Source organism: Dermacentor albipictus, chromosome 7 (genome assembly GCF_038994185.2).
Source record: "Dermacentor albipictus isolate Rhodes 1998 colony chromosome 7, USDA_Dalb.pri_finalv2, whole genome shotgun sequence".
NCBI classification, from domain to species: Eukaryota; Metazoa; Arthropoda; class Arachnida; order Ixodida; family Ixodidae; genus Dermacentor; species Dermacentor albipictus.
In genome coordinates this window covers 114,971,509-114,997,317 of record NC_091827.1, presented here as the reverse complement: position 1 = coordinate 114,997,317, position 25,809 = coordinate 114,971,509, and the positions used below count along the sequence as shown (strand labels likewise).

Genomic DNA, 25,809 nt, shown 5'->3' with positions numbered 1-25,809 from the left:
TACGACACGCAGCGCACAGGTCGATTCGCTCACTGCTGAAACCGCGCTTCCTCACGCCAGTGTTTTAACACCGAGTTTCTGCTGTCATCAAGTGAGATGTGTTCATGTTTGCTTGTGCGCGCGTGACACCAGGCTTGTTTATTTAGTATGCCTATATTTGCAAGTTTATACGGCACATAAAACTACTATCCTTACTTCGCATAGCTGTCCACAAATTTGCGATCGCAATCAATGCTTCGCCTTCCAGGCGAAACTGTGGCATTTTATTCCATGTAAACAACAAAACACCCAGTATAACACAACTTTTTCTACCCATACACTAGCTATTTTGGAGAGAAGTAGTTAAAACTACACTCCTAATATCGTTGCACTTAGGTGCCAGCTATAAGCCGCAAATGTTGTAAGATGACATTTATTTATTAAATGAAACGGTGTTATACATATTATCACGAAATATATGGAACAACGTTCTATACAATACATATTTATTATACTTTAAATCTACATACCTAAATTCAGGTCTGGGTAGACGTATGTAAAATAATATTCTGAGCAATAAATGCAGGTATGTGGAACACAGTTCCCCGCATTCAAAAATATGTGACTTAAGAATTAGAACTTTCACTCAAAGATTACACTATTTCATGTGGAACGCCGTTAAATTGACATCTCAAGAGTGCTCACCAAAATGAGTGGGACTTTACTCACTTGATGACAGCGGCCATGCCCTCCGGACAGAACATTTCGGCCAGCTTGAAGCAGTTGGGACGAATCCTAATGTGACTCAAGGATTCGAAATCCGTGCCTGGTAGGTAGACCAAATTATGCAGGTACTTGAGCGGCAGTAGCGGCGCAATCAATGACCACACCTCCGTGGTGATGTAATTGAGCACGATATTCCTGCACGGCACAGATTGGCCGCAATTCATCACCATGCATGCACCATCCATTCTATCGTTGTGTGCACTCTTACGCGATTTCGCATCGGTATCTATTAGCCCTATCAAGTATAATTCCAATGGTAGGTTTTACGGCTAAATGTCCAAGTCGTGCAGACAGCTCACTAATGTGCAAGGCGCTTAGTGGATCGTACCACGTTTCGCAGAGTGGAATCGACGACGTAGTTAACACCCTGCAGGCTCGCAGGTAAAGTAGTAACCTATGAGGAGCCTTGCTCCATATGTGCTAACATCAACACGAAAAGATCGTATATATATATATAAATATATATATATATATATATATATATATATATATATATATATATATATATATATATATATATATATCGTCAGCCTGGTTACGCCCACTGCAGGGCAAAGGCCTTTCCCATACTTCTCCAACAACCCCGGTCATGTGCTATATATATATATATATATATATATATATATATATTAATAGTACGTGTTTAGGGCTAGATACGCTCGGCAATTTATATGCAGTCACAGACGGAGACAACGGCCCAGCGGGGCGAGCGTGATCAACAACAACCGTCTTCGACCTCTTCGTCTTCCGCTGGCGCCCTTATTTCTCACTGCAATCACTCCCACGCGAAAAAGGAGCCATCCTGGCAACTTATGGAGCAGGCAGCACTGTTGGGTCGTAGTGCGGTTTCAGTCGATTGACATGAAAGTTTCGCGTCTGCGACGCCGTTGGTCCGTAGATGGCTGAATAGGCTTAGTGACGTAGTTGACCGGGGACGTCGTTGGAGCATATTGTATGAAACTGGGTAGGAGAACCCGGTAAGCATTCTCCTACCGGGGGAGGACCCGGTAATAGCCGACATACTTTGATCTGAACTTTGTAGAAAGGCCAGGAGTAGAGGAAGGAACGCGGCGCCTTAGCAGCGTTCCAAGTGAATGTGATGCAAAATACAAGCTTGGGTCACGGCCATGTTTCTGGTTGGGCTGGTCTTGCGCGTTAAGTGAGCGAGCGTTCTGGCGACATTCTTCGGCATAAGTGACCGCTTTGGATAGAGTCATAGGTTCGGAAGCATCGGGTCGATGCAAAAGAATTGTGTCCATAAACGAGGAAGGTTCGAGACCATAAATAAGAAAGAAGGGAGAGAATCCCGTGGTAGACTGAGTGGTGCTATTGTAAGCATATGTAACAAAGGGGAGGATAGGGTCCCAGTTAGTGTGGTCAGTGGAGACGTACATGGCGAGCATGTCGTCGAGAGTACGATGAAAGCATTCAGTTACACCACTGGTTGGCGGATGATACGCACTTACAGTTCTATGGACAATCTTGCATTCGAAATGGAGGGCTTCTACAGCTTCGGATACAAATGAACGACCACGGTCACTCAGTAGCTCGCGAGGCGCACCGTGTCGAAGAGCAAGGTTGTGAAGGATGAACAAGCCGACTTCACATGCTGCGGCCGCCGGGAGCACTGAAGTTTCGGTGTAGCGCATGAGGTGGTCCACGGCGACGATTATTCAGCGGTTGCCATCTGAGGTGTACGGTATAGGGCCGTAAACATTAGTGCCGATACGGTTGAAAGGCCGGGAGGGACAAGGCAATGGTTGGAGCGACCCTGTTATCTTGTAAGGTGGGCTCTTGCGGCGTTGCACTTGGGGCACGAGTGGACGTACTGGCGAACGAAGCGGTACATTCCTGGCTAGTAGTATCCAAGCCGTAGGCGTGCGCACATCTTTAGTGCACAGGCATGGCCGCATTGCGGATCCGCATGAAAACAGGCACAGATGTCCGAACGCAAATGGCGAGGAATCACTAGCAACCATTTGCGGCCATCAGGTAGGCAGTTGGGGCGGTACAGGAGCGATTCGCGGATGAAAAAGTGGCGAGCAGTGCGACAAAGCGAGCAGAGGGTTGTGCAAGGTGACGGTTGAGATAAATACTCTAGAAGGAGAGCCCATTTAAGGATCCCTTCATTGCCCTGCTGGCGTGTCAGCGAATGTAAAAGACGAATAATCGTAGCTGGAGACAGACAGTGAACCATGCTCATCGGGCGGTGGTGAGCGCGGAAGAGCGTCGGCATCCGAATGCTTACAGCCTGACCAGTAGACGACACGGATGTCATAGTCCTGTAAACGAAGCACCCAACGAGCTAGGCGGCCAGATGGGTCTTTTAATGACCACAACCAGCACAGGGCGTGGTGATCGGTCACGACGTCAAATGGACAGCCATATACGTAAGGTCGAAATTTAGTGATTGACCAAACAATTGCAACATATTCTTTTTCAAGACCCAATAGTTCTTTTCTGCTTCGGTGAGAGTGCGGCTGGCGTAAGAGACGACATACTCTTCGAAACCAGAGTTACGCTGGGCAAGAATAGCGCCGAGGCCTACTCCACTAGGGTTCGTGTGGATTTCGGTAGGAGCGTCCGGGTCAAAGTGGCGTAGTATAGGTGGGGGTAACAAAATATGGCGTAATGTGGCGAATGCGTCTTCAGAAGCGGTACATCATGCCGAGAAGCCTTGGCTGTTGGCAAGCATCTCCGTTAAGGGCGCGATTATCGACACGAAGTTACGCACGAATAGGCGAAAGTGCGACCACAGCCTTATAAAACTGGGAAGTTCTTTCAGCATAGACGGCTTGGGGAACTCGGCGACTGCGGGAAGCTTTGCAGGGTCGCGAAGAACACCATATTTGCTGACAACATGACCTAAGATGGTAGGCCGGCGGCCAGCAAAGTGTCACTTATTCAAAATTAACCTGCCGTCCAGCGTGTGAAAGACCAGTCAGGACGCAAGCGAGGCAGGTCAGACCGGCGCCAAGGTGCTTCGAAAGGACTACAATGTCGTTCAGGTAGAAAAGACATGTGTGCCATTTGAGGCCTCTAAGCATGTTGTCCATGATACGTTCGAAGGTGGCAGGCACATTACAAAGGCCGAATGGCATCACGTTAAACTTATATAAACCGTCTGGGTTACAAAGGCAGTCTTGGGACGGTCAGCTTCATTCATAGGGACCTGCCAGTACCAAGATGGAAGATCCAAGGAGGAAAATAGCCCTGCTCCTTGTAAGCAGTCGAGAGCATCGTCAATTCTGTGCAGTGGACGGACATCTTTTCGCTTGATCTTGTTAAAGCGCCTATAAGCAACGCAAAATCTGATGCTACCGCGTTTTTACTTATCCAGCGCAACTGGGTAGGCCCAAGGGCTGTGTGAGGACTGAATAACGCCACGATGAAGCATGTCGTTGACTTGTTCATCAATGACGCGGCGTTCAGCGTGAGGAACACGGTACGGATGCTCGCGTAGGGGTGCATGGTTGCTGGCGTCAATGCGGTGAATGATGACGGATGTGCAGCCCAAGAGAGATTTCTTATGATCAGATGACATCTGAAAGCGGTCGAGCAGCTCCAAGAGTTCAGTACGCTCGGCAGGCGGGAGTTCGGAGTCAATTGACGGAAGGAAGACCTCTAAGGAGGGTGAATTGGCACTGGTCACAGGAGTAAGGATGTCGACGAGAAGACTTACCGTATCGTCAGGCACTTGAGTAGAGTAGACGGAGTCAATATTGTCAAGCCGGCCTATACATTCGCCACGGAATAAGGTGGCTGCGGAAAAAAAACCAACTCCTGACATAAATGGCGCTGCAAGAGTTTTCGACTACGAGAACTGCAAAAGGGAGGAGGAAGTTTTGCGAGACGTTAAGGCTTTGGAGGGCGCCCACAAAGCGGTGGAAGAGGTAGCATAGCCACACGAAAGTGGTAAAGAACACAAGACAAAGGAAGTATGTCAGTGTCCGCGGCGACGATCACTCGAGAAGAAGGTGGCTTGTGAGATGAGGCGTCACATACCGGCGACAATTCAAGTTCGGCACGCCCACCGTCAACAACGGCATGGCTAGTAGCAAGAAAGTCCCACCTGAAAATAATGTCGTGCGAACATAATGAAAAAAAATTGGAGGACGCTTAAGCTTCGCCTTCAAGAGTGGGACGCGACAGCGTTCCCGTCGACCCGCCAAGGGGTATAAGACAATGCGCTACGGCACAGCCATCACTTACGATGCGCCCCGCATCAGACTTAGCGCCCACCTATCACGCGGTGAGCGTCGAGCAACGCAGCGTTCGGCGCGGCAACGAAACGTGCGCCTGAGCGAACGGAACGAACCAAAGAACTCGGTGTCTCGGAGGGGAAACGATCTACGCCAGCCAAACGTCGTGATCGGCACGGGCAGAGAGATAGATAGTAATCTAAAGAAAGGAACGGCGCTTGATTGTGCAACCGGGAGCACGGCGAAGCGTGGTCAGGGGGGAGGGAGTCGGGACCGCTACGCGCCTGGCAGCGGTCCCAATGCGCGCGCGGCGCGCCTCCTGTCGGGGCAGCGCCGTACATTGAGAGGAGGGGGTCTTCTGTGTTTGCCGCAAGATGGCTCTGCGTGTGCGGAAAGCGCAGAAGAAATGCAGCGGAAACGCACTTCGCAACTCGTGTAATTGCGACGTCTGTACGTTACATGTTCATAATTACCGATATACACCGCAGTATAACTTTCCATGGCTCGTTTCGAAGGCAACACCGCATTCACTAGAGGCGCGTTTGTACCGCTTGGAAGCATCGAGCTCGTGGCTGAGTGGTAGCGTCTCCGTCTCACACTCCGGAGACCCTGGTTCGATTCCCACCGGGCCAATCTTGGAAGTTGCTTTTTATTTATGAAGCGCCTGCCGTGATTTATCGCTCACGGTCAACGCCGACACCGACGCCGATGACACCGGCTTTTCTGCGACACGAGCTCCTTAACGCTATCGCGTTAAAATTGGAAGACGCTTGAGCTTCGCCTTCAAGAGTGGAACGCGACAGCGTTCCCGTCGACCCGCCAAGGGGTGTAAGACAGTGGGCTACGGCGCAGCGACTACGCGCACCGCATTGGACGCGGTGAGCGTCGAACAGCGCCGCGTCCGGTGCGGCAACTAAATGTGCGCCTGAGCAAGCGACGGACGCCTGAGTCTTAGAAACAGCTCGTTTCTAAGACAACACCGCACGCACTAGAGACGCTTTTGTACCACTTTGAAGCATCGAGCTCGTGGCTGAGTGGTAGCGCCTCCGTCTCACACTCCGGAGACCCTGGTTTGATTCCCACCCAGCCCATCTTGCAAGTTGTTTTTTATTCATGAACTGCCTGCTGGGATTTATTGCTCACGGCCAACGCCGACGACGCCGACACCAACGACACCGGCTTTTCTGCGACACGAGCTCCTTAACGCTGTCGCGTTAAAAATCGACAAATTCGACTAGTACAAAACGTCCTGAATGACAAGGCGAGCTGTGCATGCCACTGAAGGTTGAATGTGGTGCGCGGTTGCGGTACGAAGGGAGACGTCGGAAAGCGTTATCGTCACCTTGTTTAACTTTCGGCACAGTTCTCTACTAAGAACAGATACAGCGGCTGCAGTGTCAACGAGCACCTGCACGAAAACACATTCGATATTCACGGTTATTTAGTTCCACTGCGCCACCAGCTCCTACTACTTTTTTGATCAATGCTGACATTAAAATCTTGCTGTGGCCACTTAACAGTACACGACGTTCATCATGACGCAGCACAATATGATCCAGAAAGAAGGTGGCAGCGTCTGAGGCCGAACTAGAGCGTAGAGGAGTGGTCTGCGTAACGTGTGAGATGGTCAGCAGCTGCCACTGTCCACCGATAACCTGCCGCCGTTATGGCCAGAATGCCGACTAGGTCTATGCCAACGATGACAAAGGGTGTCTCGGGACATGGGATGGACTGTAAAAGGACATCAGGAGGCGAAGTCGGTCATTTCCGTTATTGCCCCTGGACGAAAGAAGCGACGTACTTGGCCACAAAGGTAGACATGCCTCGCCAACCCAAACGGCTCTAACGCGGTGGTATGTTTTGTGAGGTCCCAAATGGACGGCAGATGAGTCGTCTTGAAAGGCTTCAAGGACTTGTGTGCGCAGCGAACGTGGAAGAACAGGTACCAAGCGCTGTCCGCTGCATTTGTAAAAGTAGCGGTGCAGCACATCGTAGCGGAGCTTAAATAGTCGCTGCTGTCGACGTAATCAGGCATTTGGTGAGGAAGTAGTTCCGCACAGGCGTTGAATAATGTTGTTTCCGTAGGGATCAGAACGTTGACACGAGGCGAGCTGAGTGACACGATTGGAAGATAACGAGCCAATGACGGCTAGAGGTAATAATGATAGTGGGAACGTCGTCTTATCATCAAGTCGCGAGCAATGGAGAGGTTTAATCGAAAGTAATAGTGACAGGGGCAGCGAGGTATAGCGTCGGCACCTTAACGCTTTTTTTCTAGACTTGTAAACAACGTACAAATTATACTCTTGTGAGGGACCACCCGGAGACCGAGGCGTCAAGAAAAATTTTTCATTGACGACAACCAGCATAAGGCGTGGTGGTTGGTTATGACCGTGAAGTGGCGTCCATAAAAATATGGTCGTAATTTTGGTATCGCCCAAACTACTCCGAAACATTCCTTCTCTGCGATCGAGTAGTTCTGTTTGGCAGCCGTTAATGCGCGACTGGCATAGGCAGCAACTTTCTCTCGGGTGGGGGTATCGCGCTGTAGAAAGACGGCACCGATCCCACTGCCATTATCGTCGGTGTGCAAATAAGTTGGTGCGTTCTCATCGAATTGACAGAGGACAGGGTCGGTGGTTAATGCTTGCTTGAGGGCTTGGAAGGAAATTTCGTAGTCGTCAGCCCAAGAGAAAACGGTGCTCTTGGTGAGCAACTTGTGCAGCGGCAACGCTGTAGCAGCAAAATGACAGATTAAGCGGCGGAAGTAGGATGCCAGGCGCAAGAAACTTTTTAATTATTTTTTTACTTTTAGGGCTAGGGATGTCAAGCACGGCAGAAACCTGTTCTGGACCTCGTCGAATATCATCTTTATTGATAAGGTGCCCCAACACTTTGATGTTCTTTCCCGCAAAATATCATTTCTTTGTGTTGAGTTGGCGTCCAGCGTTGGAAATGTATGTTGTTACGTTTCGCCTCCGACGCGCGGTATAGCCGGCGCGAATGCAACGGATGCCGGGGCTTCGTTCAAAGCGGCGGACATTTTGGCCCGTTCAGCGCTGCCGCAACGCTTCCTGCCAAGCGCGTCCAGGCATGTTTCAATGCCACGTGTCTTCGTGTGTGTGTGTGTGTGTGTGTGTGTGTGTGTGTGTGTGTGTGTGTGTGTGTGTGTGTGTGTGTGTGTGTGCGTGTGTGTGTGTGTGTGCGTGTGCGTGTGTGTGTGTGTGTGTGTGTGTGTGTGTGTGTGTGTGTGCATGCATGTTGGTGCCCACGCTTTTCAAAGCGCGGCAGCCGGGGAGAGGAGCTCCCCAACTGTGAAGCTAGGAGGTCTGACCGGCGCCGGCCCGGCGGATGTGTCACTTCTCGTCTCAACGTGTTCCGTGCGTGGCCGTCACGTGCGCCTCATCCCGAGCCATTGCTGCTTGCCCTCGACTCAGAGAGTATAAAAGCAGCTGCCCCCGGACGCCAAGAGAGGCTCCGATTTCTTCCGTCGATTAACGTGGTCTCCCGTTTCTCCACTTCGGTCGACCTGACCAGCCGCTCTTTTGCGATGCGAGAATAAACAAGTTGTTCTGTTAGCAGTTGACTCATCCTTTGCCAGGACCTTCGGATGCTTCCAGCTGAGCCCGAGGCCGCCAGGCCAACGCTACCCTTGGTGCTTGCGACCCAGATGGAACAATGTGGAAACTTCGTCCAAACGCGCAAGATGCTGACGAAAAGCTGTAGAAAAAATAAGGATGTGATCTAAATAACACAGGCAGGTCTTCCACTTAAGGCCGCGTAAAACTGTCGATCATGCGTTCAAATGATGCAGGAGCATTACATAAACATAAGGGCATGACTTTGAACTCCTTAAGTCCATCTGGTGTTGCAAAAGTTCTTTTCTCCTTGTCGGCTTCGTGCATGGGGATTTGCCAGTACCCGGATCGGAGGTCTAGACTTCAGAAATATGCTGCACCCTGGAGGGAGTCAATGGTAACGTCGATTCTTGGCATCGCATGTACGTCTTCGCACGTGCTCTTATTAAAGGCTCGATAATCGGAGCAAAATCGTACAGAGCCGTCTTTCTTGCGAAGTAACACAATAGGAGACGACCAAGAACTGGACGATGGCTGAATGGTGCCTCTTTTGAGCATGTCGTCAACAATATCCGCAAAGACTTTGCGTTCTGCGGAAGACACGCTATACGAGCGGCAGCATACAATCAAACTGCCTTTGGTTTCGATGGGATGTACGGCAGCCGAAGTGCGCCACAAAGCTTGGAATTCACTTCAAATAACGCGCTGTGTTTTGCAGTAGTGCCAAAAGGTCGTCTTCGCCCAGCAGCCAGATCGGGATTTATCGCGGCTGTTAAAGCAGCGGCAGCAGTATGATCAACAGTTGTGGTAGACAAAGGTGGTGACTTGGTATGCAGCGGTACTAGCGAAAAAGGTTCGGTGTCAGTAAAGCAAGTAACAGTGGAGCCCTGGGAGAACACAACTGGCGAAGAAGTAGGGTTACAAACAGCGACAAACGCTCTACCGTCCTGAAACCGCACCAGGCTAGGAGCAATGCTAAGCCCATCAGAAATGCAGCGACCGCTCGGCGCAAGGAACACATAACGATTGACAATAGTGTCACAAGTCAGTGTTAGAATATGCTCATTGCCCGCGGGAATGAAACAGTCGGTAGACATGACGAAACGTAGGCTGCGAACAGCGACAGCGGACGAAAATTCAGTGTCCATCATATGAATAGTTCGCCGAGGGCATGGGATGAAAGCTGAGCAGGAGGACAGGAAGTCCCATCCCAACATCGTCGCGTAGGTACACGAAGATATTTCGACAAACGGAATCTGGTGAAGGCAGCCATCAATAAAAACACGCGCACTGCAAGCGTCTGGGGGATGAACAAGAACTGCATTAGCACAACGGAGAGAGCCATTATACGGTGTCTTCACTTTTCGCAATGGAGAAAACGCGAGTAATAACCGAAAGCGATACACCTATGTCAACCAGGGCTTCGGTTCAGACACCTTAAACACACACCAAAAGTACAATTGACGGGCACTCGGGAGGAGTTTGACGTTGTCCAAACAATGCAGCTTTCCCTCCTGAAGCTGCACCGTTTAGTTTTCCGGGCGTTGATCGGAGGACGAAGTAGCCGGTGGACGAGGGGAAGAAGTTCTCCGCATCGGTGATGGAGAGCGAAGACGCGTGAAACGCAGTGAACCGGCAGCGTTGAATTCCTGCGGAGATGGGGAACGTCCCGGATAATAACCGCACTAAGAACGCCGACGTTGTGGTACGGGGCCAGAAAACGCATCTCTTTCAAAGCGGTCATAGCCACGCCTTTCATCTTGCTGACGGCATCGGGAAAGCCTTGAAATGTGGCCGCGCATGCCGCAATAGTAGCAAACCGGTCGAGGTGTGCTGCATGCGCTGTAAGACGGAAGAGCTGGTGCTTTTGTAGCGATAGAATTCAGGGACCCGTGCGGTGCAGGTGCCTGTTGTGGTGGCTGCGGGGAGGGAGGCACTATAGAGGCAACCTGAACCTAAGTTGGCGTATGGGTCGGGTGCGGGTTCGAGACTTGCGGGCAGGTCACGGCAGCTATCTCTTCCCTCACGATATGGCGTAGTTCACCACCAGGAGGCGTCATATGGCCATCAGGAGGGGTTGACAAAGCTTGGGCGCGCAGTTCCTCACGGATGATGAAGCGAACCAAGCCACATAGCTCACTTTCGTTGGACGTCTTGAAATCAGGTGTGGCAGGGTGTAAGTGTATCATATCAATCTCATCGAGGCGCTGACACGTACTGATGACGTCTGCGACAATAGTGGGGTCCAGCACTGCAAGAGCACTGAATGCCAGAGTCCCAATACCCTTAAGCAGGTGGCGTACACGGTCACTCTCTGCCAACGAGGTGTAAACAAGTAAACATGTCCGCAATAAGCATTAGTAAGAGGCGATTGGAGGAATGGTGGAAGAAAAGTAAAGAAACGACAAAAACACGGAGACGTACAAAAACACAGTTCGAAATAGGGCATCAAAAAAATTGGGTGTGGCAGTTCATGGTGGTTTTTTTTAATTGTTTAACGTAGCTAGGACATTAGGCAGTATAATAGCAAGAGCTTCGTGGCGCACCTTATCGCCCCATTCCAAAGGGGCACTCATAACATCCATCCATCCATCGAGGAGTTGAAGGAGCTTGGGCGTGCAGTTCCTCACGGACGATGGAGCGAACCAAGGCACGTAGCTCGGTATCTTTGGACGCCTTGCAACCACATGTGTCAGGGTGTAAGCGGAGCATCTGAAGCTCATCGAGACGCTGACACGTGCCGATGACGTGCGGTTCAGCACTACAAGAGCATCAAATGCCACAGTCCCAATACCCTTAAGCAGGTGGCGTACGCGGTCACTCTCTGCCAACGAGGTGTTCACGCGGCGGCAGAAAGCGATATCGTCCTCTAGGTACGAAGTGTACGACTCGCCCGAGTGCTGAACACACTCGGCGAGCTTCTTCTTGGCGATATCGGAGCGAAATTGGAGCGATATCGGAGGGCGAAAATCTGGCTTAGATGGTGTTTAAAGGGGCTCTAGCTGACGACATCGAGCTCATGATTATTAAACTAAGTTCTCGCGACGCCGGTTGGGTAAAAGGCGACGGGAGCATGTTTTGCAGATTCGTTCCAGTGGTTAAAGTCACTCACGCGCTCGTATAGCTCCAACCAGTCTTCAACGTCGTCACCTAGAAATCCAGCAAACATAGCTGGATCCTTCTGAGGGTGGCGACCGTCAAAGAAGAAGTTCCCGCAGGAGCAGGCCAGGTGGATGTTGTGGCATTGGCCTGCTGGTCTTGGGACATGGTCGAGTGCAGTTGGTAGAGTCGGCGACCGGAGCGGAGCTCCAGGGATGTAGCGTAGGTGAAGCTGGAGAGAGACCGGGAGCGAAAGGACGAAGGAACCGGACAGCACACTCCACCACTTATGAGACAATGTTAGGTAGCCAGCCGCTTGTTGATTCTCCCGAGTGAGAGCCCCACCACCAGGCCCCAAAAGGGTGGTTGGTGATGAGTACGTACAGATGAGATGATGGCTGAATAAACGTACGATGAGATGAGATGAGATGATGAAGCGTATAAATAATGCTCACACTAATATATATATATATATATATATAGGTATATATATATATATATATATATATATATATATATATATATATATATATATATATATATATATATATATATATATATATATATATACCTATATATATATATATATATATATATATATATATATATATATCAGAGGCGCAGCCAGGGGGGGGTGCTTATGGGGCTTCAGCCCCTCCCCCCCCTTTTTTCGTGCTGTCCATGCACCGCGCACCCAAGCAATCCCCGGTGCCGGAAATCATTCGGAATTTCCTCTAGAATGTCTTTTTCACGCTTGAAAAGACATTCCAGTGCGAACTTTGTGAACTCGGGCTGGAGTTCGCGACAGCGCCCATGCACCGGGAGTCACATAACGCCAGCAGCCCTATCCGCGCATAAAGTTTCAAGAACGTTTTGGTGGCGAACGGGCTCGCCACAGCATCTTGCGGAGGCCACGGAATCTACGCAGCGCATGGATGTCGATTCCGAAATGTATGGGTATAAAGTACGCAGAAGCTTTTGATGTGAAAGGTGCATTGACATTTGCAAAGTCGTGCTTTAGACTTTCAATTGCGGAATTTTGTGGGTTTGATGTCACTATAAATATTGGACGCCAAAGGTGCGTTGACTTTTCTAAAGTCTTAGATCGGACCATACAAGGAGACAAGCCAAATCAACACACTATCAGGCAAGTTGACAAAGCCAGCAGCGACGTCCGATCAGATGAAGCGTTCTGGTGGCTCATTTGTGCCGTCATGACACATTAAAAAAATATCAACGTTTTTGTTTCACCTACGCCAAAGCATCCATGTCAAGACAGTGAAGTGAGCCAAAGTAACTACGTTCATCGCGAGGACACATTGAGCCTCTTCAATTTTTTTGTCCTCGCTACCCTACTCGCGGGTTGCCAGAGGCAGCCAGAGCGCATGCGTTTTTCTCGTGCTGCTCCGACCACCGCGCGGCGCATTTCGGTGCGCGTTCGCTTTTCTCTGGCCGAGTGGATTTTTGCCTGGCAGAGTTTTAGGCACTTTTTGGCTAGCAGACGAGAAAAAGAAACTATCGTCGCTCACCGCCATCACTGTGGGGACTCGATGAATTGCACCGTGTTCGCTTGAGCGCAACCTCTCCGGAAAGTGTTGTCTCACCAGTGTAGGATACCGAGCAGTATGCGTATGGTTCTTAGTGGGCCAAGCGTCTCACGTTTTCTTCTATATATTTCGGTAGCTACATTAGGTGCCCAAAGTAGGCATTGGATTGTGGCCAACATACTTTGCGCTTTTTTTCATTTCGGTGCTCCGGCTCCACAAAGAAAAAAGAAAGACATTGCTGTGGCGCAGCGAATTGTATTGTGGAAGTTCGATTTTGTTACTTCTTTTGCGGACAGTAAAGGGCCACGGGACGCTTCAGTTGCCGTATAGTCTTATTATATAGTATTGTGATAGCAATTATATGGACACTCCAGGCGCATTCCTGCCATCGCCGTCTCACTCGTGTTTCGTGTATAGTTCAAGGGCAATAACATCGTGACCGCGCGCCGCATGCTGTATGTGCGGGTGAAAGCGTAGGGAGGGGGATGGGGGGCTGGAATGGGTGATACGACGATGGCGGCTCAGTCTTATGGGCGAAAAAGAGAAAAGCGGGGAGCAAGCGCGCCGCCTTCCGTCGCGCGCTATACATCGGGGGGAGTGCATGGAATGGGAGTGGGATCTAGGATTCTCTGAATCTCTGATTACGCAACATGTTTGTTTGCCTTGTTTGACGCATTGTATAGGTTGACTTTTTTTATATACGTAGATTAATTGGAGACTTATACGTATATTTAAATATCTTGCTACGGGGTTTTGTGTATACGTGCACTGAACTTTGTTTACAGTGACACTTTTTTGCAGAAGGGTTGAAGTCTGGGCCAGTTGGTACATACTTGAAGGAAAGAACCAGACAAAAAGCACAAAGGACAAAGGAGAGGTTCACACCACGACACACCCACACAGCGACAGTCGTTGTGGTGTGAACCACTCCTCCTGTCCTTTGTGTTTTCTGACTGGTTTTTTCCTTTTATCAAGCTGCATTTTCGCATTTGTATATCCCATAGTATCTTCGCATTTCTAATGTACGAAGGCGTGTAAAATGAGACTGAGCCAGCCCACCCCGCGCAATCATTGTTCGGTCCATTATCTGCGAGGCATGCACGTGACAGAGGCCTCTCATTATTAGAAAAGTGACACGGAGGTGTGAGTATCAAGGTTGTTTAATGCTCTCATACACTGCGTTGAACGTGGTTGTGCGACATGATGGACGCTCTAGAAGTTGAGCAGCGTGGCGCCCTGAGGTTTTTGACAACTGAAGGTATTTCCCAAAAAGAAATTAGTCACCGTATTGCTGCCGTGTACGTTGAACATTGCACTTGATTGGCCACTGTGAAGCGTTCGAGCGAACGGTTCAAAGAATAACTTGAAAGTTGCAGAGCCGATCCAACGCCAGGCCAAAGCCATCGTGCAATCAGCCCTAACAAAATTGCAAAGGTTGATGAGCTGATGAGACAAGAACGGAGGATAAGCATCGATGGCAGAGCGTGTGAACATCAGTCACGGTTCGGTTCACGCCATAATTCATGAACATCTCGGTTATCCGCTCTTGTGTGCGCAATGGTTGCCCAAGATTTTGAACTGCCGCCAGAACACGGGGAAGTTCAGCGCTGCCTTGACTCATCTGATCCGGTATCGCAATAAGAATGACGACTTCTTGTCTCCAATTGTTATCGGGGACGAACCATGGTGCCACTTCTACGAGCCTGAAACACTGCAACAAAGCATACAGTGGAAACATTCGAATTCACCACGCCCAAGAAAGGAAAGGCCGTCATTTCCGCCGGGAAGGTGTTGTTGACTTTTTTTTCCGATCGTCAGGGCCCATTACTAATAGAATTTGCTAAATCTTGAGAGGCTATCAATTTGTTTCGTTATTGTAAAATGACAGGTCGGCTGCGTGTTACAATCAAGAACAAACTACGCGGAAAATTGAAGAAGGGGGTCATCTTGTTCTACGACAACGCCGTCCCCACGTCGCTGATGTAGTTTATTTGTTTTTTTTTATTTATTGATACTGCAGTCCCACTTTGGGGATTTTGGCAGGACGGTACAAATGTTGAAAAGATCACAAAAAAGGCAACCGACAAATACATAGGTACATAAGAGTAAATAAACTAATATAAACTAAAATAGAAGGCCTATGGTAAGTACTAAGTTAGACACGATGTAAACAAGGTAAGTGAAGGCTGTTGAACTTGGGTGTTAGTAAGCTGGTTCCATTCAGTTATTGTCCGCGGAAAGAAAGAGTATCTAAAGGAGTTGTTACGTGTGCGAAACGGAGCAATTGTAATTGGTGTCTTTGTCTAGTGGCATACCCGGAAGAAAAGGTTATTACGTCTGAAGTGTCTAACTTATAGTGCCCCTTTACAATCTGATACATAAATTTGAGCCTAGATGACCGGTTTCTTTGCGTTATTTGTGGCAAGTTTGCTCTGGTTAAAAGGGCAGAAACAGAAGAACGTCCAAAGCTGTTATATATGAATCGCACACTCTTTTTCTGTACGCTTTCAATCTTGTTAATATTGGTCCTAGTGAAGGGGTCCCAGATTATGGCTGCATAATCTAATGATGGGAGAATAAGCGCTTTATATGCGGTCATGCGGACATCAAGAGTAGTAAATTTTAAAGCTCTTTGTAAAAAGAACAACTTAGAGTTTGCATTTCTTACGACATAATCAATGTGTTTAGTCCAGTCTAAGTTACTTCTTATCCAGAGGCCCAGGTATTTGTAATGAGGTACTTCGTGAAGAACACTGCTGTTGATAGAATAGACAAAGGTTAATGGTCTTTTTTTTTGTGAGTAATTCTCATGAACACTGTTTTTTCACAGTTTATACACATTTGCCACAGATCACACCACTGAACAATTTTGTTGAATGTATCATTTAAAAGAGTTTGGTCAGCTGTACTGTTCACTTCAGTGTCAATCACGCAGTCATCGGCATACAATCGTATTTTGACAGGAATGTTGCAGACAATATCATTAATAAACAAAAGAAAAAGAAGGGGCCCAGGCACAGACCCCTGGGGAACGCCTGAGTCCACACCAAGAATTTCCGAAGTTTCTCCATCAAAGACAACAAACTGTTTTCGATTGTTAATGTATGCGGCAATCCAGTTTAAAAGTTGTTCGTTATTTAATATTGTCCCTAATTTGTGCAATAACTTCTTGTGAGAGACTTTATCAAAAGCTTTTTTAAAGTCCACAAAAAACATCGGTTTCTTTTCCGTTATTAATTTAAAGTGTAGTCATGTATTGTTTCTGCTAGCTGGGTACACGTAGAATAACCTTGTCGAAATCCATGTTGATACTTTGTTAAAATATCATGTTCGTCAAGAAACTGCGTTCGTGGTTATGTATAATATGTTCTAAAAGTTTACATGCAGTACAGGTTAAGGAAATCGGACGATAGTTCTTTATGCAGTCTTTCCTCACATTCTTATGGACAGGTTTTACTCTGGCGATTCCCCAGTCGTCCGGGACTTGCCCTTCAGATAGTGATCTGGAGAACAGAACACACAAGTATTTTGAGTTAATACAAAACTGGCAATGTTCAAGTGGGAAACGCTGCAACATCCGCCATATAGCCCAGACATGTCGCCTTGTGACTTCCACTTCTTGGAGCATTTGAAAAAACAGCTCAAGCGAACCAGATTCGTGTCGGACGATGACATGAAAGAGTCAGTTGCAGACTTTTTGAAGCAGCAACCCGAGCAATTTAGTCAGACGGGAATCACGCAACTCGTTAGACAACGGGACAAACGTCTAAATGATCATGGAGGTACTTTTAAAAAGGTACCCAGTTTCTCATATATTCGCAATGGCTGACTTTCATTTGACTAACCCTCCTTTATTTTCCAGAACTCCTGCTCTTTATACGCACCCTCTATTGCGGCTATAATTTCGGGGCAATTCACAGTATTGTGTTATCATTTTTCATTGCTGAGTTACATAGATCTAAACTTGATAGTTTAGATTGCTGAAAGTTTGCGATTTTGGTGAATTTTTAATAAAGAATCGACAACCTAAATGAAAAATTCAAAATCAACAGTCACTATAATTTTATTTTTTCTTTTAAATGCAACAAACCTCGTCAAATTTGGTGCATTGATTGCCGAGAAAAACGAATTCTCTTTCTACGTGTATTGAGATACGAGCACTAGAATTAAAGCTTCCTCTGAAGGAGGAGACCGAGCTGCAATGTGACCCCCTCCCCCCCACGCCGAACGAAATTTCCGGCTATATATATATATATATATATATATATATATATATATATATATATATATATATATATATATATATATATATATATATATGTATTGTAACGCACAGTTGAGTGACGCTACTTTAATAACTTTAGGTTGGGCGAACTTGTGCCCGACAAACAGCTAAGCGAGAGCCTCGCTAAAATGTCCACAGTCTCTTTCGCCGCAGTCCCGCGCTCATAGCACTATGCTCCGATTGCGCGTGCCTTGCGAGCCCGTGTTGCCCGCTTCACTGCCGCTATCTTTCGCAGGTGGCAGTAAACAGTTGGATGGACGCAGGAAGCGGCTGGCGCGCGTAATTTGAAATCATCTTGTGTCATTGTCCCACTTCCAGGAGTGCATTTTCCCGATGCTCATACAGAAGGCGGTGGTTTCTAGACTATCATGAACTCGCAATGTTTGTAGGCGGAAGCAGTTATTGCCTGTCATAGTATGGTTTCATTCGGACGACATGGACGATCTCTGTTCGATGCCGCCGTCATGGTGAGGCTACTTGACCTTCTGGAGCAACTTCGTAGTTCAATGGACTACTTCGGCGAATTATCCTATACGGGCCAAAATAGCAACGAAGAAGCTTCTCGGATAGGCCACGCATCCGTACTGGAGTCCACACCCATACTTTGTCTCCAGGTGCATACTGGACGTCTCTTCGACGCAAGTTGTATCGGTCCACGTCGGTTTGCTGCTGCTGCTGAATGCGGTGTCGCGCCAGCTGCCGTGCTTCTTCGGCTTTTCGTGTGAAGTCGCTTACTTCATTGTCATTTTCGAAGGTCTATTCTACTGGAAGCATTGATCTAAGGTTGTGGTGACGGTCCAGCCAAAAACGAGTTGGAGAGGTGTCATTTGAGTCGTCTCTTGTACAGTGGTATTGTACGCGAACTTTGCCTACGGTAGTATCCTGCCCCATGTTCGGTGCTCCATGTCCACGTATATTGACAACATATCAGTCAGCGTTCTGTTCAGTCGTTCAGTCAGCCCATTTGTCTGCGGATGATATGGGGTGGTTTTTCGGTGACTGGTGTGCGTCGATTTCATGATGGCCTATGTCAAATGCGCAGTAAATATGGTTCCTCGGTCCGTGATGAGAACTTTAGGAGCGCCATGCCGTAGTACTATGTTAGTGACGAAAGAAACTCCTACTTCACTGGCCGTTCCTTGAGCAAGAGACCCTGTCTCGACATATCCAGTTTGATAGTCAGTTGCAACTACTATCCAACGCTTTTCTGATGACGATGTGGGAAAGGGGCCAAGTAAGTCCATTCCCACTTGTGCGAATGGAGTTTCCGGTGGCTGTATCGGTTGTAGGAGACCTGCTGGCTTGAGTGGTGGTATTTTAAGTCTTTGGTAGTCCCGGCAGGTTCTTACGTAGTGTTGCACAAGATTCAATAACTTTGGCCAGTAATACATCATGCGGATGCGAGCGAATGTTCTGTTAACTCTTATATGTCCTGCTGACGGGTCGTCGTGGCATGCTTCTAATATCTCGAGTCGTAACATTGAAGGTACGACGAGTAGAATCGTCTCTGCACTATGTTCAAAATTTCTTTTGTACAGGACATTATTTCTCAGTACGAACGACGACAAGCTGCGGACAAAAGCTCGTGGAATGTCTACAGGATGTCCTTCTAGGTAATGAATAAGCAGGCGTAACACCGCGTCGGATCGCTGAGGCTAAGCCATTTGTGATGTCACAGCTCCCAGGAACGGGCAATCCTGTTCATTTTCCCTAAGCGTAGATTCCGTGTATTCAATCGGTGCGCGTCACAAGCAATCTGCATCACTGTGCCTGTGACCGGACTTGTATACGACCGTTATATCGTATTCCTGCAGCCGTAGATTCCATCTTGCCAGCCGTCCAGATGGATCTTCGAGATTCGCCAGCCAGCACAACGAATGATGGTCGCTGATAGCTCGGAATGGTCGGCCATACAAGGGTGATCTAAACTTGCTGATGACCCACATCACCGCGAAGCATTCTTTTTCTGTCGCTGAGTAGTTCACCTCAGCCTTCGAAAGTGTTCGACTGGCATACGCAATGACTCGTTCCTTTCCGTTTTGCCACTGAATGAGGAAGGCACCGAGGCGTCAATTGCTTGCGTCTGTGTGAATATCAGTTTCGGCTTCCTCATCGAAATGAGCAGGAACTGGGTGGTTCTGAAGACGCTTTCTGGGCTCATTGAAAGCATTCTCCTGCTCATTCAACCAGATGAAAGGCACGTCTTCCTTTGTTAGCCGCGTTAGTGGTTCGGCAATCCAGGAAAAATTTTTAACGAAGCGTCTGTAGCAGGCGCAAAGTCCTAGGAATCGCCTAACAGCGTTTCTGTCGGTTGGTTTTCGAAATTTCTCCACTGCCGCAGTCTTCTCAGGGTCCGGGCGAATGCCTTCTGAACTGACGACATGGCCGAGGAAAAGAAGCTCGCGAAAGCCGAAATGACATTTCTGCGGTTTTATCGTCAGACCTGCTGATATAATAGCTTCCATCACTGCCCGCAGTCGTTCTACATGCTGCTCGAAGGTGGTAGAAAAAACCGCGACATCGTCGAGATAAACGAGACAGGTTTGCCATTTCAGACCTGTGAGCACAGTGTACATCATCCGCTGAAATGTGGCAGGTGCGGAACAAAGGCCGAATGGGAGCACTTTGAACTCGTACAGTCCGTCTGGCGTCACAAACGCCGTCTTTTCACGATCTCGTTCGTCCACTTCTATCTGCCAGTAGCCGCTTTCGAGGGCCAGGGAGGAAAAGAATTTGGCAGCTCGTCGTCTGTCTAGAGTGTCATCGATTCTTAGAAGTGGGTACACATCCCACTTTGTGACAGCGTTCACCTTTCGGTAATCAATGCAGAAGTGCAAGGTTTGGTCCTTTTTCTTTACAAGTACTACAGGCGACGCCCACGGACTTGCCGACGGCTGAATTACGTCGTCGCATTGCCTTAACATGACTTCCCATGGCTTCTCTCTCTTTTGGTAACACTCGGCAGGGATGCCGGCCAATAGGCCTCATTGAATCGTCGACAATTATCCGATGTTTGGCAATAGATGTCCACCGGAATTTGGATCACATTGAAAAACATTCGGCGAATTCTCTTACGAGGGTCTCTATTTGCTCCTTCTGTCTGGGCGATAGGCCTGGTTCGATGTCAATGGCTGCAAGGACAGAATCCACATCTTGGAAATTCGATGGCAAAGAATCTGGAATGCTGAGATCTGTAACTTGGGCGAAGTTATAAAGGCTGGCAATAGCGGTACCCTTCGCGACATGTTGCACCTCATTTCCAAAATTAGTGAGGAAAACGTTGGCACATCCGCCACCCAGCTGAACAAGGCCTCTTGCCATGCAGATCCCTTTTACGAGTGGGAGGCTGGTGTTGCTGTCTGCAATTCCTTCGTTGTCGCTGAACGCGTCGCTTCTGACTGTGACGGCTACGCTGGATCTCAGAGGAAGCATCACGTCGTCATCGGCAATGCAAAGGACGTCGAATTTTTCTTCAGTGTTGAATGCTGCGACAGCGTGCTTGGTTGAGAAGAAAACACATGATTCCCGCAGGTTGATTATAGCGCCATTATCTTGCAAGAAGTCCATGCCAATAATCAAGTCTCTCGAGCACTCGGAAAGCACTATAAAGCTGGCGACGTACGTGAAGCCTCGTATTCCTATTCTAGCCGTGCACTTGCCCATCGGGTCGATGAGGTATCCTCCTGCGGTTTGAACTTGCCGCCCTTTCCAAGGAGTCAGCACTTTCTTCAGCTTCCTGACGAGCTCACTACTTATTACCGAGTAATCCGCACCTGTATCCAATAACGCGTTCACTTCGTTACCGTCAACAAGCACACATTAATCGGAAGCAACGTCGCTCTTATGGCACTGGTTTCTGAGTCCCTCGTCGTCGCTCGGAATCATCGATGGAGGTTCTTTTTGCGTCGGCAGCGGCCTTACCTCCAGAGGCCGCTGACTAGTTTTCCCGACGCGGGCTCTGTGAACGGCGTCTTGGGGAGTTTGAAGACGGGCGGGGGCTCGGTGACCGATGCCTCAACGGCGCTGTTGATCGAGGTTGGTGTTGCTGGTAGACGTATGGGGAGCTTTGAGGAGTAGATAGGTACTCTTCGATATCAAATAGACACTCACCATTTTGAGGGCAACGTGCGTTCACCGAAAAACCACGAAGCCCTGCCTGGCGATAGTGGCACATTCTGTACAGGTGGCCAGCCTCACCGCAGTGGTAGCAGAGAGGTATTCGGTCAGGAGTGCGCCATACATCGGTCTTCCTAAATCTTCCTTCGGGTGGCGGCAGGGTATTTCGAGGCATCGAGCTATTCATAGAGGAAGTGGCTGCGACGTCAGCACGTCCTGGAGTTTGCCGCAGCACATCGGCATACGAGACGCTCGGCTGGCGCAGTAATGGCGCTTGGGGCTGCGCACTCAGCTGTGGTTCCCGGACCGCCTGTCTGACCCCTTCGCGAACCACGTCTGCCAGCGAAGAGGGCGTTGGAGCGTTGTGGTCAAGCCATAGCCTCTGAAGCTCTTCTCGCACTACAGATCGCACGATCTCCCGTATGACCTCCATGCTGTTTCCGATGGCGGCTGGAACTGAGCCTACAGAGGTGATGTTCATTTCCCGGTTGTACATCCTTGGTCGCTCTTGCAAGGTGCTTTCCATTGTTGTCGCCTCAGAACGAAACTCTGCGATGGTGCGCGGCGGGCTCCGAACCAACCCTGCGAACAGTTCCTGTTTTACGCCTCGCATTAAATGGCGTAGTTTTTTGTCTTCGCTCATGTTCGCATCAGCTCAACGGAATAGGCGGGACATGTCTTCTACATACATGGCCACACTTTCATTGTTCCGCTGGTTTCTTGCCTGCAGGGCAGCTTCGGCCCTCTCCCTGCGGTCGGTACTCGGGTAAGTCGCAAGCAACCCCCGCCGGAAAGCATCCCACGAGACAAATGTCGCTTCGTGGTTTTCAAAACCACGTTCGTGCGCTGTCCTCTAACGCGAAGTAAACATTTCGTAGCTTGCGCTCTCCGTTCCATCCATTGAACTCAGCGACGCGCTCAAAGCGTTCCAGCCAGTCCTCTGCGTATTCGAATGTGTCGCCATGGAAAGGCTCTGGCGTCATTGACGAGTTCACCACGATGTGAGTTGGCGTGATTGCAGTTGCCACCTTGGTAGCGTTTCCATTATCAGATGCTGATGCTCCGATAGAATCCGGCAAAGGTGAAAACTCGGGGGGCTTACCACGTAGGCGACGGCTGCTGCGTTGGTGAGCAGGAGTCAATTCGATAGGTCCAAGTCGCCGTGAGTCCGGGCTCCTTTCTCTGACTCGAAAATGGCTTGAAATCATACCCCGCACCTCCACCAGAACTGTAACGCACAGCTGAGTGACGCTACTTTAATAACTTTACGTTGGGCGAACTTGTGCCTGACAAAGAGCTAAGCTAGAGTCGAAAAGATCCATATTAATCTGCCCTATACGATAGACCAAAGGGAAGAGGTACCACGTGATTTGAGGAGACGCATCAACGTGCACCCCATTCCGCGGAACATGCATCCCGTATATAACATCGAAAGAAGAAAAGCAAGAGGAGAAGCCCTGCAGAAGAAATGGGACGAGCAACCTAATACCCTTTATGTGGACGCCGCAGGGCCAAATAATGGGGTGATGAATATTGTGGTCTCAACGCCTTCAGGATCGATGGTGAACTGCGCCTCGATGAAAACTTCCAACCCCACTCACGCAGAGGAAGCAGCTATTGCATTAGCTATAGCATCTAACCCCAACGCCGATGTGCTCACTGACTCCCAGAACGCCTGTCGCAACCTCAATAATGGATTAATTCACAGGTCAGGGTTGTCATTGCTGACTAAGCATCCCCCCAGCCAAGCCTCAGTCATCTGGTTTCCCGGTCACCTGGAACTACCAGGAGGAAACGAAGCCGCTCACAGGCATGCCCGAGCTCTTCTATACCGGGCGTCTCCCCCTGATGACCGTGAAGAGTGCTGGGACCTAACTGCTTTAGCAGTGTATGCTGACATTCTCGCACCATACAGAACAGCCAGGAAGGAGTACCCGACACCACATAAATCCCTCAATAAGTTGCAAGAGAACACTCTTAGGAGGCTACAAACTAATACATACCCAACGCCAGATAAGTTCCACTGTGGTACCCTACACTATACTCCCCGCAATGCCCGCACTGTGGAGCGGTAGCTAACCTCTACCACATGGTGTGGGCTTGCCAGTTTAATCCCATAGTTGACCCCATCCCAAATTCCTCAAAAGAGCAGTGGGAGGCTATTCTGCTCAGCGATGATCCTGACCGTCAGCACTGGCTGGTGGGGAGGGCCAGCGCAGCAGCAGTAACCAGTGGGCTACCGGAATAGGCGGCCCACCCACGAGTTCTACGAATATCCTGTAAATAAAGATGTTTTCAATCAAATCGCTAAAACGTCCACAGTCTCTTTCGCCGCAGTCCTGCACTTCTTCTTCCCTCGTGTCCCGCGCTCATAGCACGCTGCGCCGAATGCGCGTGCCTTGCGAGACCGTGATGCCCGCTTCACTTCCGCTACCTCTCGCAGGTAGCAGTTAACAGCTGGACGGACGCGTAAATTGAAATCATCGTGTGGCAATATATATATATATATATATATATATATATATAGTAGGCAAAGAGGGATTCTTCAGGCTACCTTTCAAACGTAAAGAACTTGAGTGGTGCTACAAGGTAAACAGAACAAGTATTTAATTTCGACAGTTTCGATCGGTGGACCGATCTTCGTCAGGGTTTACAAAAAAATGGCACTTCGGCCGTGGTAGGGAAGACACCAGACCGGGTACCCGGTCGTTCTTACATACATCAAACCGAGAGGATGTATGTAAAAACGACCGGGTACCCGGTCTGGTGTCTTCCCTACCACGGCCGAAGTGCCATTTTTTTTGTAAACCCTGACGAAGATCGGTCCACCGATCGAAACTGTCGAAATTAAATACTTGTTCTGTTTACCTTGTAGCACCACTCATATATATATATATATATGTGTGTGTGTGTGTGTGTGTGTGTGTGTGTGTGTGTGTGTGTGTGTGTGTGTGTGTGTGTGTGTGTGTGTGTAAAGAGAGGGAGAGGGTTTTCCTGCAAAAATGACTCGAATTACACTCGGTAAAGACTATCAGCACAGGCGGGAATTACAGAAGAGAACCAACGCATTACATTCATTTCATAGGCTAAGTTCGCTAATTGCATTCTGGGTTTCAAGGTTTCCTTGGTCCTTGTCTCAGTCATTTTACGTTTTAAATCGCGACTATCAAGACATACTTCTGCATGCAGGTGTGAGGGTAATCGCAGACAGACAGACAATGAACTTTATTTGATCCTGAGGAGCTTCGGCGGGGGCCCCAATAGGGGCCCCCGCTTTTTTTTCTTTTTTTTGTTTCCTTTCTTTGTTTCCTTTTTTTTACTTGAGGAAGCATTACATCTTGAGAGGGTACACGAGTTGCCTTCATTTTAGACTGTCGTTATGTCAACACACTTAAATTTTCAAGTAAAAGTAAAAACTACTTCAGTGCCCTGCCACGCCATGAAAATACTCTAACACACCATCTTACGGGCATATTATATGCACATGGTATACATAACGTATACAAAGGGGGAAGCCAGCGGGGGAAGATCAGGTAACAGCAGATTTGTTGAAGGATGGTGGGCAGATTGTTCTAGAGAGACGGGCCACCCTGTATACGCAATGCCTCATGACCTCGAGCGTACTGGAATCTTGGAAGAACGCCAACATAATCCCAATCCATAAGAAAGGGGACGCCAAAGACTTGAAAAATTATAGACCGATTAGCATACTGTCAGCTGCCTACAAACTATTTACTAAGGCAATCGCAAATAGAGTCAGGAACACCTTAGACTTCTGTCAAGCAAAGGACCAGGCAGGATTTCATAAAGGCTACTCAACAATAGACCATATTCGCACTATCAATCAGGTGATAGAGAAATCTGTGGAATATAACCAACCCTTATATATAGCTTTCATTGATTACGAGAAAGCGTTTGATTCTGTCGAAACCTATGCAGTCATGGCGGCATTGCGGAATCAGGTTGTAGACGAGCCGTATCTAAAAATACTGAAAGATATCTATAGCGGCTCCACAGCCACCATAGTCCTCCATAAAGGAAGCAACAAAATCCCAATAAAGAGAGGCGTCAGGCAGGGAGATGCGATCTCTCCAATGCTTAATTAAATAATTATGGGGTTTTACATGCCAAAACCACTTTCTGATTATGAGGCACGCCGTAGTGGAGGAATCAGGAAATTTCGACCACCTGGGGTTCTTTAACGTGCACCTAAGTCT

The 25,809-nt window shown here is 48.6% G+C and overlaps 1 protein-coding gene across 9 annotated transcripts in view; it reads right to left on the bottom strand.

The window, feature by feature from the left end:
* LOC135918500 (uncharacterized) overlaps nucleotides 1-25,809 on the bottom strand; it is a 349,800-nt gene that overhangs the window by 135,588 nt on the left and 188,403 nt on the right. For 7 of the 9 annotated variants that reach the window (XM_065452107.1, XM_065452109.1, XM_065452111.1 and 4 more), the window contains one exon: nucleotides 709-900. The exons of the other annotated variants lie outside the window; for them this stretch is intronic. In XM_065452107.1, coding sequence (XP_065308179.1) covers nucleotides 709-900 — 192 coding nt within the window. The remainder of the gene's footprint in view (nucleotides 1-708; nucleotides 901-25,809) is intronic. 9 annotated transcript variants of the gene reach the window in all.